The 13,821-nt window shown below is 44.8% G+C and overlaps 1 protein-coding gene across 1 annotated transcript in view; it reads right to left on the reverse strand.

Annotated features, from left to right (window-relative positions):
- The window catches only part of Nup88 (nucleoporin 88), a 31,357-nt gene that overhangs the window by 550 nt on the left and 16,986 nt on the right, over positions 1-13,821 (reverse strand). The window contains exons 6-16 of the mRNA XM_051167430.1: positions 12,694-12,880; positions 10,876-11,023; positions 8,083-8,181; positions 6,197-6,287; positions 3,512-3,613; positions 1,601-1,759; positions 1,201-1,326; positions 1,022-1,087; positions 849-929; positions 570-696; positions 327-445 (exon numbers count right to left, since the gene is read on the reverse strand). Coding sequence (XP_051023387.1) covers positions 327-445; positions 570-696; positions 849-929; positions 1,022-1,087; positions 1,201-1,326; positions 1,601-1,759; positions 3,512-3,613; positions 6,197-6,287; positions 8,083-8,181; positions 10,876-11,023; positions 12,694-12,880 — 1,305 coding nt within the window. The remainder of the gene's footprint in view (positions 1-326; positions 446-569; positions 697-848; positions 930-1,021; positions 1,088-1,200; positions 1,327-1,600; positions 1,760-3,511; positions 3,614-6,196; positions 6,288-8,082; positions 8,182-10,875; positions 11,024-12,693; positions 12,881-13,821) is intronic.

Consider the following 13,821-nt stretch of genomic DNA (forward strand, 5'->3'; position numbering starts at 1 on the left):
AACAAAAAACCAAAAACAAAACTGCCCCTTCCCCCCAAAATAAAAAAATTGAAGAAGAAGAAAAAGAAAGAAAGAAAGAAAGAAAGAAAAGGTTTGCTAATACTAAACAGCTTGGACAGCAGTGTTTTCTGGGTGATGCACTCAGGGCTTCACCACACTAGACAGATGCTCTGTCCCTGAGCTCTGATCACAGCCCCGGGAACGCAGCTAACCATAGCCAGGATGTACTTTTGATTACACAAGATCACGTCGCACTCCTGGTTTCCCTCACACTAAGCCTCTGTCTGTCATGACCCCATTCCCATGACTGGAAAGCATCAACTTACTCTTCCTTCAGGATGGACTGGATGCACTTGCGCTGGTAGGCACTGAGAGTAATGGTGGGTTTCTGCGGACTCAGCACTTTTTCCATCTTTCGCTGTTGATAATCTTTTTTCATAGTAACCTCAAGTATCAAACAGAACATAGGTATTTTGGCTATGGTTTGCCACACATTTTTGCAGCATTTATTTTACTGTTCACATTTGTAAAAGTATTGCCTAGGCTAGCCACCGTCTACCCATTCTTACCTGTTTGATTGCATTGCCTAGGTGTCGAAGTTGATCAGGTATCAGCTGTAACTCCTTCTTCATGTCTCTCTCACTGTCAGAGAGAACTGGTAGCTGGGTATGAAAACTGTGAAGCACTTTCTTCATCCTTAAGAAAAGGAAGGAAGTGTGAGTTAAGACTGCTAATTATAAGAGAAACACAAAGTTTATAATTCAAGAAGTTTTTTGTCTGAGGAGACAGCCCAGAGGAAGGGCTAGGGGACTGTATGGTCTTTTCTAGGTGCTTCATGGACCACTGACCTGTTCATGATATCTTCTTGTTTTTCTTTGGCTTCCTCATATTTGTCAGCTAAGCGCTCGGCCATTTCCCGGAGACTTTTCCTGAAGGAATGAGAACCTCTTGGGGTCCACACAATGTGGCGAGACACACCACTACTCCCCACTGTTTCCTCCTCTCTGGTTGGGATGCCTACCTCTCCTCTCGACAGTAATTGAGATCTTCCAGTTGTTTCCTCTTCTGGTCACAAAGTAACTTGACCCTTTGAGAAGAAGAAGTAGTACATACAGTTCAAAGGAAAGCCAGGCTTCCACCAACGATTACACTGAGCCAACGCCTAGCAAGGACGACTGGCTGTTCAACACAGGACACTACCTCCGCTGAATCTCCTCCTTGGCCAGGTCCTGCTTGAGAATGTACTGTTCTCGGAACACCTGGGTGGCTCTGCTGATAAGCTGAAGACACTCCTCGGGAGGGGGAGCCAAGTCCTTTTCAGATGATCTTTCAGAACAGTTTGCCATTATTCTCATTAGCCAGTTAAAACAACCAAACAGGCCGTGCTAGCTATTTTATCACCTCCTTTTAGCACTTTCTCAGGCGCCACTTCTGACTAGCTGAACAGATGTGTCGTGTCCCCTCCCACTGCACCATAGTAAGGACAGAAAAGGGGCAAAAGCAGCAAGGAACACTTGGTAGCAAGCACAAAGCCCTAGGTTCATTTTCTATTTTAATGAAAAAGCCCATTCTTAAAACTCATGTACCCCAAATCCCATACTTGAGAAATGCTGGGTTGGCAGCACTACGTTGCAAGATGCTTTTAATGTGCTTCTCAAAGGAGTCTGGGGCCTCAGCCAAAACCCGCAGTGGAGACTCTGTCACTTCAGCGTCTTCTCGGGCACACAGCAGGGGAGGAGATGCTGGGTGCACTGCACTGCTGCAAAATAAACAAGGCAGGGCCGCCGTCATTAGCCACACTAATCCAAAACCTGATGACCTAAGGACCTAAAAGGCTTTTATAAAAGTACACTAATGTGTGTTGTGTCCTGAAAGGTTATTGTGGGAAGCTCACATCTTGCCAATGTCTGAGCATGTTAGACTCTTCCTTAAAAATCTTTTTAAAAAGACCAAGGCAACTAAAAATACAAACCCCATGGCCCTTTTCTTGCAAAGGATTGCAGCTAGCACTACAACCATAACTACTTTTTTGAGTATAGTTTAGATTGATGAGAGCTGGTGTGGGGCCAGATGACTGCTGTGTACTATATTTGCTTCTACATAACTTGATTTCTAAGAGTTTTCTCCCATCTTTGGGATTGGTATTTTTATTATCCAGATAGTGTGACCAGACGTTTTAAAAAAATGAAACAAAGCTGGGTGTGGTGGCACACACCTTTAATCCCCAGCACTCGGGAGGCAGAGGCAGATAGATGGATTGCTGTGAGTTCAAGGCCAGCCTGGTCTACAAAGTGAGTCCAGGACAGCCAGGGCTACACAGAGAAACCCTGTCTCAAAAAAACCAACAGCAACAACAACAAACAAACAACAACAACAAACAAACAAAACACTAAAGGTAGGTATAAAATGGATTTTAAAAAGATGGTAGGCTCTTAAAGTTTTGTTTCTTACGTACTATTTATGTGCATGTACACAGTAGCATGCTACAGCACACATGTGAGGTCAGAAGACAACCTGCAGTTTTCTCTTTATATCACACGGGTTCTGGGAACTAAACTCAGGTTGTCAGAATCAGTGCCAAGTACTTTTACCTGCTGAGGCATCTCACTGGCAAATATTTTCCTAGTATTTCTTTTGTTTGAAGTTGCTAGTATGTTTTTTTATTTTTAAATAAAGCAACATAAAATTCATACCTATACTATTTTTTCCTGTCAAACAAGAGAAGTCTTTAAACTTAAAGCCTTTAAGTCTTTAAAGAGCACGTAAGGATAGTAACTGAATGCAAGCACTTCACACCTTTGTCAGCATTCAGAACAGACACCAAGACACTGAGGGGCTCATGTCTGATACCCCAGTGGCTTGGTTTTCATGTTGATTTCTACACTTGTGGAACCCGACCTTCCAAGGCTGTTGGAAAAGGAAAATGGTGACTACAACTTAACACATGAACGCAGCTTTACACTGTTTACCCAGAGTTGGCATATTCTGACGTTTCTGTGGCTGACAGAGAAATTAAGTACAGAATCTGGGACCAGACAGACCCTCACCTGTACCAGAGCTCTGTGCAACCCGTGACTGGTTTAAGCCGCCTCCTGTTATTACACGGAGGTCAGTGACTCCTTAGGGGCTTCTCTGACGTGTCAGGAGAGCAGGAGGAGGACATCCTACATCTGAGCCCGACATGCAACAGTCACTAAATCTAGTCACAACAATGTAGCTCTGCGCCTCAATCTCTCTGTACTTGGGAAAAATCTCTAGCTGGGTACAGGAGTCAAAACTATAATCCCAGATGAGGTGGGGACTGCAGACTGAGAGAAAAACTGATTCTCAGTTATGAGACTGCAAAACAAGACAAACACACCATGTCTAAATGCCTTGAGTCAAAATACTGACTGAATTCAGAAGCCAAAGCACACACCATAGAGGCAGCCTCTAACTAGTTACTAGGCATCCCCCAGCTTTGACTTGGCAGAATTAACGAGTTGTGTGGAGAATACGGAGTGGGTCATACAGTAAAGGCCTTATGAGACATTCACAGGTGCTGGTGATGCAGATCATCGTGGGCCCTAGGATGTCCGGGACGATCCAGAATCCTCTGATGGGAGCTGGCTGCCTGCAGAGAGACAGTCACAGTTAAGTTACAAAGCAGCAAATGCACCGGAACCAACAGACTACGTGACTGCAGCCCACGGCCTTTTGGGGCCTCTGACTTCCTGTCAATATAGTAACCACCACAATCATGGTTATTTATACTCTGATTAGTTAAACCAAGCTCCCATTTAGCAATCTATATGGTACTTAGCAATTACTCAGAAATACACAGCCAATGTGTCTTTCCCCCAACCAACAAATAAGGCCTACAAACTGCTCAGAAACCCAAATGAACACTCCCAGAGACCCAACACCTGCCACAGGACCTCCTCATCTCAGCGTGCACAGCCTTGTTCCCGTTTCCCATCCCCAGGGGTGGGAAAAACATGGGTCTCAAATGGGAACTGTTGTTCCCACCAATATGCTTTATTAACTGGTCTGCATGTCCACTCTGCCTGTGTCTAACATTTCTGCACCTTAATGTCAGTACCACCTCCTGTCGTGTCAGAAGTGTGCCCTCAACTGTACAGTTTCAAAGTGTCTCATTATGTATCTCTCAGCTTATAGACAAGCTCATGCTTTGTTTTTTCCATTCAAAACATTCTCCACTGTGGCTTTATGGGAACTTTCACTGTGCCCATCCCCACCTTTCCCCTCCCAAGACAGGGTTTCTCTGTGTAGCCCTGGCTGTCCTGGACTCACTTTGTAGACCAGGCTGGCCTCGAACTCACAGCGACCCACCTGCCTCTGCCTCCCGAGTGCTGGGATTAATAAAAGGCATGTGCCACCATGTCTGGCTTTCCTTAACCTGTTCTTTATTTTGTAACAGAAATTGTGTTAAGTGTGTAGCATATACACCAGTGCCTGTTCACACACTCGAGCCAGGGTTTCACTGAGCTAGGCTAGCAACCAGAAAATCCCGGCTACACTGTTTGTTCTTTGACCATGGAAAGGGAGACACAGGACTTGATCATACAAAGCTTCTAAAATGCATTTAGCAGTTAGAATCCAGATCTTCAAGCTTGCTCGGCAAGTGCTGTTACCCACAGACCTGCCGCTCCATCCCTTTTGTTCTTTTTAAAATAAATTTCATTATCTAGCCTTTTAAAACTTGCATGTAAATATCACACTAAAATTAACCAGTCTATACATCTCTATGAACTTCTATACAGTTACCAGTATGGAATCCACATACAAAGAAGATGTGCACATATACCATGTAGCCAGTACCAGACTACAGTGCCCTGCCCACTTTTCAAGTTGGTACCGTCTGCTGTCATCCCCCAATCTCTCCAGTACACTGCTGCCAAGCCTGTACTCTATGGTCTGGCAGTGCTTAGCCGATGCTACTGTGGCTTCTCGTAAACAGCTTCTCCTTGGTGTTCATCACACCTCGGCTCCGGGTTCTCCATCCTTTGAACCCTTTCCTCACGCTTCCTTCCTGGGCTCTGCTCCTCCACTCCCTGCTCATGGCTATGTGTTGCCTGCTTCTCTCAAGTCTCTCTTCTGACTGCAGACCTTTTCCTCCTGGTCCATGTTTGTCAGAAGCACAGTTCCAATGCTGACATTTTCCACTGCTCCAGACCTATACACAGGAACTGTGGAGCACTGAGAGCTGCGAGGAAGAGTAGGGAATGGAAGGTCCAGGAGGGAGCAGGAGCTCCACATTAGACCATCAAGGCCTGCGGACCTGGACACAGGGGCCTGCACAAACTGACGCACCAGCCAAGGACTATGTGTGCAGAGAACCAAGACCCCTGTTCAGGTGTAACCCATGGAGTGCTGATTCTCCACATGTGTGTATGGGAGGGGGGGTGTAGGGGGCACTGCTGCTGAAACTCTGACAGGCCCCTTGGCAAGGCGGCCTAGAGGGTGCACAGAGGAAGGGAATGCAGGCTACCTGATGAGACCTAACAGGTTGTGCCAGACAGTTGGGATAGGAGGCCCCCCTATCAGAGATCTAGGGGAGGGGAACAGGCAGAAGAGGGAGGGAGGGTGGGAATGGGAAGATGAGAGGGAGGGGATAACAATCAGGATGTAATGTGAATAAATTATAATAAATAAAATAAGCATTAAAAAAGAGGGATGTCACTCTAGAGTGCCCAGATCTGCTCTTCTATACGCTGGGTTTTTCCAAAGGGTACCACATGCCACATCTATTCTTTACCCAGACAAGAAACCTGGGAGCCATTCTTTGCACCTCTCTTCACTCATCAACAGTTGGCTGAATGTGCACTCTTAAACATCAAGTAAGCACAAAGCTAACAGAATCCTAATAAAAAGATAGAGGCTGCCTTTATATCCTTCCTAGGACAGAAACCGCCCCCCCCCCCCACACACACACAGCTGGAGAAATGAGGGAAACTTCTCTAGAATAAGCAATTTAAGATGAGAAGATGCGCTGGGCTAGGTTGTGCGCACCTTCAAGCCCAGCACTCAGGGAGGCAGAGGCAGGCGGATCTGTGAGCCTGGTCTACAAAGTGAGTCCAGGACAGCCAAGGTACAGAGAGAAACTGTCTCAAAAAACAAAACAAAACTAAACAAAAGATGAGAAAAAAATTAATCTGATGACCATAATAGTCTTACAAGTGAATAAGGCCCTTACCTGCATGGCAACGGCTTTGTACAAAGAATGTGTTCCACAAAGCACTTCTGCTCGGCAGCGAGTTCCTGTAAACTATCCTTATCTTCTTCATCTACAAAGGAATGTATTATAGAAATTAATGTGTGGTCAGGTGCAGTGACACCCGCTTGTAATCCCAGCACTCAGGGAGGCAGAGACAGGCAGATCGCTGTGAGTTCGAGGCCAGCCTGGTCTACAAAGTGAGTTCAGGACAGCCAAGGCTACACAGAGAAACCCTGTCTCAAAAAAGAAAGAAAGAAAAAAAAAAAAAAAAAAAAAAAAAGATATTAATGTGCTTAGACAAAGTTCCACGTTAGCACTTCTGGTTAATTGTAATAAAAGTTCTTCTCTCAAGCCTCTGCTTCTCCCAGAGGGTGAGACAGTGTCCACAGGGTGTGGCTGCTGCTGGGAGAGGGTGAGACAGTGTCCACAGGGTGTGGCTGCTGCTGGGAGAGGGTGAGACAGTGTCCACAGGGTGTGGCTGCTGCTGGGAGAGGGTGAGACAGTGTCCACAGGGTGTGGCTGCTGCTGGGAGAGGGTGAGACAGTGTCCACAGGGTGTGGCTGCTGCTAGGAGAGGGTGAGACAGTGTCCACACGGTGTGGCTGCTAGGAGAGGGTGAGACAGTGTCCACAGGGTGTGGCTGCTGCTGGGAGAGGGTGAGACAGTGTCCACAGGGTGTGGCTGCTGGGAGGTGCGCATGTCCCGATGCATGGTCCCATACTCATGACAACACTGAACACCACAGCACAATTTGGACTTGGGCTATTAAAAAAAAAAAAAAAAAGACATGAGAGGCTGGAGACATGGCTCAGAGGTTAAGAGCACTGACTGCTCTTCCAGAGGTCCTGAGTTCAATTCCCAGCAACCGCATGGTGGCTCATAATCATTTGTAATGAGATCTGGTACCTTCTTCTGGTGTGTGGACAGAACACTGTACACGTAATAAATATATACACTAAAGAAATAAAATAAAGACATGAAGCTTGGAGAAGGGCAGGGGCTTGAGGATCAGAGAGGAGTTAGGGGAAGATGGCTGTGTAGGGGTGTGACTATGCTCAAAATACACTATGCATGTATGAAAGTCTCAAAAAAATACATTAAAAAAGAGAAAAGCATGGTATTAGCTCTCCCGTTTTCATAGGTGCTCTTTGTTATTTTGAGGAAATTCCTTTCTAAAACTAGTTTGTTGATGCTTTTTATCTTAAGTAGTGTGGAGGATCAGAATCAAGGCCTTCTGCATGCTAAGCAAGTGATCTCCCACTGAGCTGTATATCCCAGCCCCTTTGACTGTTTTTAACATGAAAAGAAGTTAAATATTCTTAAGTGTTTTTTAATATATGAAAAGATCATATGGCTTTTCCTTTGTATTCTATTTTTAATGTTAATACATTAAAGTTTTGGATGCCAGAGAAAGTGTACATTTCTGGAGTAAATAACAGTCAATTTTATTGTCTATATTCACACATACTTGCCTCTAGTTTGTATATGTTTTTGGTTTGGGTATCACAGGCTGAGTTGCTGGTTGTTTTTGAAGAAGCCCGTGAAGAACCAATGTTTGCATGTGAAGTCTTGAGCGAGCAGTCACATCTCAAGTCTGTTGGCCTCATCTAGGCCTTCCAAACACCACGTTCAGTTTTCCCTTGTAATTTTACACTTCTGCAAGCCTAACTTTTGTGTTCTGAAGTTTAGTTTCTCCATTCTAGTATTTGGTATATCTTCCTAAAGGTTTATCAATTCTGACGATGTTCCTCCCAAGGCTACTAGAGAAACTGTTTGGTTTCACCGATTCTATTTTTTTCTTCTCCAAACTAAGTTTTGTCAGAAGCTGTGAAACCTACCGGGAAGTACGGAACGTTAGTAACTCACCTGACCCAAGAAATTTGTGCAGTTTGTGAATCCAAGTCAGTCCAACACTGTGCACACCAGCTTCATGGGTACAGTGGTATCTTGAAGGACACTTGGGATCTGCAAGTGAAATCATCAAAGATACAAAGGAAACTGGAAGAATTTACCCCAGTAGGCCACAAACACATGGTGATGGAACCAACTGTCCACAGGATTTTCACAGATGTGCACCACTGCCAGGGACTTGAAAGCTTTTAATCTGAATTCCATTTTCAAATTTATAAGTATTAAAATCAACAGACACAACCTAAGTATTTTCTTTTCTCACTTCTCTTGAGACAGTGTCTCACAAGGTCCTAGCTGGCCTGACTCACTTTGTAGAGATCAGGCTTGATCTACAGCGTGCACTGATCCTCCTCCCCTGCCTGTGCTAGGACTAAAGTTCTGCACCACTATGCCTTCCAGAGATGTCATTTTCTAAAAATATTTTCCATCCCATAAACCACCCATCCTTTTCACATTTATTTCCAGTTGTTCGATGTAAGGATTTAGGACTGGGACGCTCCATATACTGTCTTAAGATCCTACAGGCCAGGTCCCCGCGGAGGCTCATGTGCTGCTAAAGTGCATGCACTGCTACAACACAGGTACTGCAGAAGACACCAGCGCTGCCCGGGAGGGAAGCGCCTGAGACCTTCATGAAACAAGGAGCCATAGCCTCCTCTGCACCTAGAGCCTGTCTTAATTTAGTCTCCTGAGCGGCCGTGATCACTACACACTACCATGCTCACCTCTAGAATTCCTACTGCTATTTATAAATATCTCTACCGTTAAGATCTTTTAAAATTATATTTATAGTGTAATGCATGCAAGTGTGTCCAGGGCATGCATGTGCAGGTTAGAGGACACCTTCCAGAAGTCATCTCTCCACCCACTATACGGGTGCAGGGATCCAACTCAGGTTGCCAAGCTTGGCGACAGCATCCTTATCTTCTCAGCCAGTCCTTGACTTTTTTTTTTTTTTTTTTTTTGCCAGACCTCCCTCTTTTGTTTTTGAGACAGGTTCTCACGTATCCTATGCTGCCCGCAAACTTGCTGTGTAACTGAAAACTGCCTTTAACTTCTGATCCTCCTGTCTCTATTTGCAGAGTGCTGGCATTACAGGCATGTGCCACTACCCTGGTCTATATTGTCCACGAGATTAAACCCAAAGCCTAGTACACTTCAAGCAAGCACTTACTGTTAGCCACACCCCCAGCACAGTTAAGATTTTCTGAGAGGGCTAGAGAAAGGCTCAGAGGTTAAGCACCTCAGTTCCTACATGGTGGCTCAACAACCTTATGGAACTTCAGTTCCCAGGGACCTGACACCTCTTCTGTTCTCCATGAACACGGTACAAAGACATACATGCAGGCAAGACAACCATATACATAAAATAAAATGGATAATTATAAGAAAAACTATTTCTATTTATCAGTTGTGCATGCCTTTGATCCCAGCACTCAGGAGGCAGAGGCAAGTGGATCTCTGTGAGTTCAGGGCTAGTCTGGTCTACAAAGCAAGTTCCAGGACAGCCAGGGATACACAGAGAAACCCTGTCTTGAAAAACCAAAAACAAGTCATAAACGAGTCTCACAAGAGGATATTACTTTCATTAGAAGAACCAAGGAAAAATGCTTGCACTCAAGATCTCCACAGACGCTGTGGTGGACACTCTTGGTTGTCAGCCTGTCCACACCTGGAGTCACCTAAAGGAAGGCACCGGGTGCACTTGGGAGAGGAGTGGGAAGACCCTCCTTACATCTGGGCCACGCCTTCTTCTGGCAGCGTATATAAAGGGCAAGGAAGAGAAAAGCTGGGCTCTCCTGCCTGCTTGCCGTCACTCCTGCTTCCTTGGCATTGGAGCCTACCTCTTTGGGGCATAGACTAACGGCCAGCTGAGACATCTTGCCTCACGGACTGAACAAGAACTGGGTTTTGGACTTTCCAGTGGGATACAGCCTGTAAGCCCTCGAATAAACCCTCTTTATGTACTAAGTGCATAAGTGTGGGAAGCCTGTTTGCTTCCCACATGACAGACTAACCCTCCAGAACTTTGAGCAAGCCCACAATTAAATGCTTTTTTTTCCAAATGAAAGTTGCCTTGGTTATGGAATCTTTTCTCTATAACAGTAACTAAGACACACGCGGATCTTTCTAAGGAAACCAAATACCTTACATTACTTTATCTCATTGTGTGTTCATCTACCAAGTCCTTATACTTAATATTTATACTCCTCAAAACATTAGACATGCTTAGTGAATTCTCTTTGCAGGCTTATTATATAAGGAACACGGCTTTGAACTTGCTATATAATCTGAGATGGCCTTGAACCTCTTGATTCAGCCTTCTCAGTGTTTAGATTATAGATACATGCCACAACGTCAGGCTGTGAAATCAACTTTAGTTAGGATCAAGAAACAGTCATTAAGCAGCTGAGTGGCACAAGTGGGGTGGCTCAGTGGGCGGAGTGCCCACCACATAAGCCTGGTCCTCAGAACCCATGTAAAATGCAAAGAACCATTCAGAAAGCTGTCCTCTGATAATCAAGCGTGAGATGTGCACACATTCACACACATGCCCATACACACAATAAATAAAGTATCTGAGTAGAGCCACAATGAAGATAAAGTGTATATTGTGTAGTAAACTAAAAGTCCCAGAAGAATCCAGTTAACTTTCCAAAACCTGAGAGCACACAAAAAACCCACAGATAAACAGCAGACAATGCTAAATTAGTATAACTACAATGGGACAAATGAACAAAACCTTACCTCTGTGCAGTTTAATTGGACAGGAAAAGTCAGAGGCAAAGGGATCGTCCTCTGCAGAAGCCAGCTTCAGGGCTAGCTCTAACTCCACACACTCGAACACATACAACGAAGGGATAAGGTCCACCCGGGAATCCCAGCACTTCTCTGACTGTTAAAAACACAAAGGGGAAAAAAGGTATGACATCTTTCCTCTCATATGAATTTCAAAATATACGTAAATACAGAAACAAAAAACGGGCAAGATAGATAGCCCTTTCACATGTTTAACTTACTCCCACTCCATCCTTAAACACTTATCTTCTATTATCCTTAAACAACAGTAACAAAAACATCAGAAGCCTGGGGAAAGCCAGCCGAGTGGTCTCGGGGTCTTTACCTTTGTTACCAAGGAACAGAATATACAGGTCAGGCTGGGTGTGATGCACACCTTAATGTAGCTCTCAGAGGCACAGGCAGACTGACCTCTTTGAGTTCCAGGCCAGCTTGGTCTACATAGCAAGTTTCAAAGACAGATATGGCTTCATAGAGAGACCTTACCTCAAGAAACCAAAGTAAAATAGAATATAGAGGTAAGAATCACCATCAATGGTGGTGTTAATAAGTGCACAGGAAGTTGGGCACAGTACTGTCACCTGAGCACTGACTAGGAAAGCTGAATAAAGGAGGAGGATTTCGAGGCGTCAGAGGCCACCTTGGTCCATACAGCAAGTGCTAGGCCAGCCTCGGCCACACAGTGAAATACTGTCTCAAAAATTAAAGAACAGGTATAAGAGACTGGCTCAGAGGTTAAGTATACTGGCTGCTCCTGAAGACCAACTATGTTCAGTTCCCAGCACCCACATAACAGCAACCATCTGTAACTCCAGTTCCAGCATATAAATGCCTTTTTTCTGAATATGTATTTTTTTTTTAAAAAAGCCTAAAAACATAGAACAGGGCCTGGAGAGATGGCTCAGAGGTTAAGAGCAGCAGCTGCTCTTCCAGAGGTCCTGAGTTCAATTTCCAGCACCCACATGGTGGCTCACAAGCATTTATAGTGAGATCTGATGCCTCTCCTAGTGTGCAGGAGGACATGCAGGCAGAGCACTGTATATGTAGCAAATAAATAAAGCTTAAAAAAAAAAAAAACAACAAACCCGTAGAACAAGATGATCTAAGCATTTATTAGGACTCCACATACACAGTAGTATGCCTATGTGTTTGTGTACCACTTGTACACCTGGTGCCACGGAGGCCACAAGAGTGTCTTGTGTCTTGGGAGTTACAGAAGCTGTGAGCCACATGTGGTACTGGGAACTGAACCTGGGTCTTCTTGACAAGTAGCCAATGCTATTAACCATTGAGCCCTCTCTCCAGCCTGAACAACAGCCTATTGTTTGGAGGATTTAACTTTTAGGTGCAGGGTATGAACCCTTAATACAAAGGTCAGAAACAAAAATAGTTTCATGTGCCCTAAGATAGGCAATCTTCTAACTTCTGTCCACTTGTACAGAATTAATTATGCATTAATTATTCTTTTTTTTTTTTTTAAGTTTTTGAGACAGGGTTTCTCTGTGTAGCCTTGGCTATCCTGGACTCACTTTGTAGACCAGGCTGGCCTCGAACTCACAGAGATTTGCCTGCCTCTGCCTCCCAAGTGCTGGGATTTAAAGACATGTACCACAACACCCGGCTAATTATTCTTATACATAATGTATAATTTCCAAAATACCAGAAGTGCCATGTGTAAGCCAGAGTTCCTTACACTAAGCATTGGAACTGGCCCATGAACTGCACCTGCTATTAAAGACATGAACCGCAGCAGCACCAGCCACTCACTGGTTGATCGTCCTCTTCTTCCCCCTCCAGCACGACACAGTGATACAGCACCCCTGACTCAGTGGCAATCACTAAGACATTGGGGACACAGGGCAGGCAGAGCACAGCGCAGGCGTCATAGCCATAGTTGTCCTCAGCGGCAGGATGCATAGGCAATGGCCCCAACAGCTTCCCAATGTTCCCAGGGCTAAAGGAAGAATAAGAACATTATCAGGAAGATGTTGACAGAAGGCAACTGTCCCCTACTCTTCTTTGATTCCTTCAGTTACTGCAGCTTCAAATAAAGGTGTTCTTTTTCTAATTCCCACCTACATTCCAACAATGCTGACTCTTGAGCTGAGATATTTTCTTTGAAAGGAAAGCAGCAATGCCTGAAGAGAGTCCATATTTGTTTCTCTGTTTAATTTCTTTCCTCCTTTCAGAGTCCTACATGATCTAGGACAATACTTTGGAAGGACATTTTGAGAGAAGTCCTTTAACTCCTGATTCTGCTGTCACAGCTCCCAGAGCTGGGATTCTAGGAGGATGTCATTTGCCCTTGAAGATGGCCTGGGAGATTCAGGGGACATGACTGGCATCTATTGGTGGGACAACATCAGAGGTTCCATCCCCAGTAATCACTACCACCACCAGAAAGAAAAAACAGAGACAAAGGACCGGACAGATGGCTCATTGGTTAAGAGCACTGGCTACTTTTGCAGAGGACCTGGGTTCGATTCCGAGCACTCACATATGGCTCACAAATGTAGCTCCAGTTCCAGGGGATCAGATGCCTACTCCTGGCCTCTGCCAGCACTGCATGTATGTGGTACATATGTAGGCAAAACATCCATACGCATCAAATAAAAATAAATCTTGGGGGGGTGGGGACACAAGGTTCCATTACATAGTCCAGCCTAGCCTCAAGCCTCAAACTCAGCACTGCTGTGTTAGCCTTTGGTGTGCCAGAATTATTGGAATGTACCACCAGTCTAGCCTGGTTTCCATTTTTATCACTCTACTGATAGCACGCTAGCGAAAATCACCTGATTCTAGCTGCTGAATCCAAAGGTTTACTCTGACCTGCTGTACTATCACTGACTGATTGCTGTGCCTAACATTCTTTTTTTTTTTTTTTTTTTTTTTGAG

The sequence above is a fragment of the Acomys russatus genome, chromosome 25 (genome assembly GCF_903995435.1).
Source record: "Acomys russatus chromosome 25, mAcoRus1.1, whole genome shotgun sequence".
Taxonomy (NCBI): Eukaryota; Metazoa; Chordata; class Mammalia; order Rodentia; family Muridae; genus Acomys; species Acomys russatus.